Here is a 2,358-nt window from a genome sequence, read left to right as displayed (position 1 = left end):
CCCCCCCCCCCCCCCCCCCCCCCCCCCCCCCCCCCCCCCCCCCCCCCCCCCCGCGGGCGGTGCAGGGGCGAGTCAGTACTGCCCGAGGCTGGTCGCGCTCGTTCCACCGAGTGCGCACTTTTTGAACATGGCGGCGGCGATGGAGCGGAACGAGGCCAACCTCCGCCGGCTCTCTCTCTCGCTTCGACGTCGACCTCGACTCGTCGCTGCACCCGCTCGAGCGACCGAGTGACCAGCCAGAACTGCACACAGTGAGCTCACAAGCATCCTCGGACTCGCACCGCACTCCAACGAGCTGTTGCCGCCGCGGACTGTGCTCCCTCTCGACTTCATCTCTCCGAAGCTCTTTCGACTCGTTCACGGCCTCCTGTGCCCGGGCAGCGTGCTGGACTATGCGAGACGCCGTCTAGAAGCTACCACGCTGACGCTCAATATCCCTCTCGCAGCGCAACTTGCTCACCCCGACCACTCTACCTCCTCGCACTCCTCTCCGCCATGCCTCCCAAGCCCAAAGGCCTCAAAGCCTCGAAGCGCGCCGCTCCCGTCGACCCGGCCACCCTCGCCAACGACACCTCGGCCGCCGAGACCCAGCCGAAGCTCAACAAGGAGCAGACCATGCCCCTCGACGAGGACGCCCTCACTCTCGGCGACCTCTTCGAGCTCCGCACCTCGGTCCTCGAGATCCTCTACCCCTTCCCGACCAGCCTCTCGCTCGAGGACGCCGACCCCGACCGCATCGACGAGGCCCGCTCCCTCCTCCGCGGCATCCTCCACGGCTGCGCCGTCCTCGAACCCTTTGTCCCGCTAAGCGACTACGGCGACTTGGACGACGAGGCCCGCGGAGACGGCTCGCGCGACGAGGAGAACGTTTCGAAGCGCCGCGCCGACGTCGCCGAAGACAAGCTCGAGGCGCTCGGCGTCGGCACGAGCTGGCAGCAGCACCTCGCCGAGCCCTCGCTCTGCTTCCTCCAGTCGTTCGCGCTCCACTACCTCGGCGAGCTGTTCGAGCCGCCCGAGGAGGTCCTCAAGGCCTCGGCCGTCAAGAACGCCGCGGGCACCAAGCGCCGCAAGGTCGATGTGCGCGAGCCCCAGACGCGCGAGGCCTGGTTCGACGCCGCGTGGTCCCGCCTGCGCCTCGTCGTCGACGGCCTCTTCCCCGCCGCGTGGGAAGGCGCCGACGACGGCGACCACCTCGTCATCATGAGCCTCGTCGCGTCCCTCTACTCGCACTGCCAGGCGCGCTACGTCGACGCGCTCTTCGGCGCCGGCGCCGACGACGATGCGCTCGACGTCGAGGGCGAAGACGCTTGGTTCGGGTGGCGATACGACTGTGCCGGCAGCGGCAATAGCCTCGGCGCCGAGTCGCAGTACCTCGACGCGAGCGACTCGATCCCGGCCTACCTTCGCGCCGTCGCTGCGCGCGTCGCGCTCCTCGAGGCGCGCGCGCCCGCTGGCCCCAAAGCTGCCGTAGACGAGCTCGCCAAGGGTGTCAAAGAGCTGAGACTTTACGGCGACTCGCACCTGATGGAGCTGCAGGACGACGACGCCGCGCTCCCCCTGTACCGCTTCCTCGTCGACGTCTGCGTCGCCGACGCGTCCGCCGCGCGCTTCCTCTTGCTCGAAGACGCCGTGGAGGCCAAGTATCGCCCCGACGCTGCCGACGACGACGACGAGGAGGAGGGCGAGGTGACGCCGCTTCCGCTCGATGCCGAAGAGGTTGTCGCGGCAAAGAAGGCGGCCGAGGAGGGTGCGTTTCCGGTGTCGCTCGTGCGGACGGCGGACGGAGGTGAGGCTGACTGTGCTCTCGGCTTCGCAGCAACTGCGGCAGTGCGCAAGACACTCGAGGCGTTCAAGGCGCTGCCGGCCGAGTTTGCGCACCCGTCGGCCAAGCTCGCGCAGTATCGCAAGGTGCGTTGGAGTCTGGGCTACTTTCCCTGTGCATGATGATCCGCTGACCGCTTTTGTCCCTTCTGACGCCCCGCTTTCGCCTTGTTGTTGCCGGTGATCCTCCCTCGCCTGTCCCCCGCACCGTCCCGCTCTCCGCCCGCTTCGTCCCTCGTCCCTCTGGCTTTCCGCCGCTGTCTCAGCTCGAGGAGGTCCTCCTTGTCTCGTCTGCGCTCATCAATCCGGATGAGACGGACACGACTGCGGCGCGCGAGCGCGAGATTGACGAGGTGCGCAAGGACGGCGGGCTCGAGCAGGACGATGCGGCGGAGGGGGCTGCTGACGCAGAGAAGGAGGCGTAGACGCCGGTGCAAATGCACTGTCACCTGGCGCAACTTAGGTTAGGGTTAGGGTTAGGGTTAGGGTTAGGGTTAGGGTTAGGGTTAGGGTTAGGGTTAGGGTTAGGGTTAGGGT

The 2,358-nt window shown here is 67.9% G+C and overlaps 1 protein-coding gene across 1 annotated transcript; it reads left to right on the top strand.

The window, feature by feature from the left end:
• Positions 1-495: 495 nt before the first annotated feature.
• On the top strand, positions 496-2,246 carry JCM10292_004083 (uncharacterized protein; the record flags this gene model as incomplete). Its single annotated transcript, XM_076653011.1, has 3 exons — positions 496-1,747; positions 1,817-1,908; positions 2,088-2,246. 3 exons carry the CDS (start codon positions 496-498, stop codon positions 2,244-2,246), a joined length of 1,503 nt encoding a protein of 500 aa, XP_076501437.1.
• Positions 2,247-2,358: the final 112 nt, after the last annotated feature.

This window comes from Rhodotorula paludigena (assembly GCF_050403205.1).
Source record: "Rhodotorula paludigena JCM10292 DNA, Rt_paludigena_JCM10292v1_ctg132, whole genome shotgun sequence".
NCBI classification, from domain to species: Eukaryota; Fungi; Basidiomycota; class Microbotryomycetes; order Sporidiobolales; family Sporidiobolaceae; genus Rhodotorula; species Rhodotorula paludigena.
Note: the sequence above shows the minus strand (reverse complement) of the source record. Positions and strands in the feature narration are given on the sequence as shown.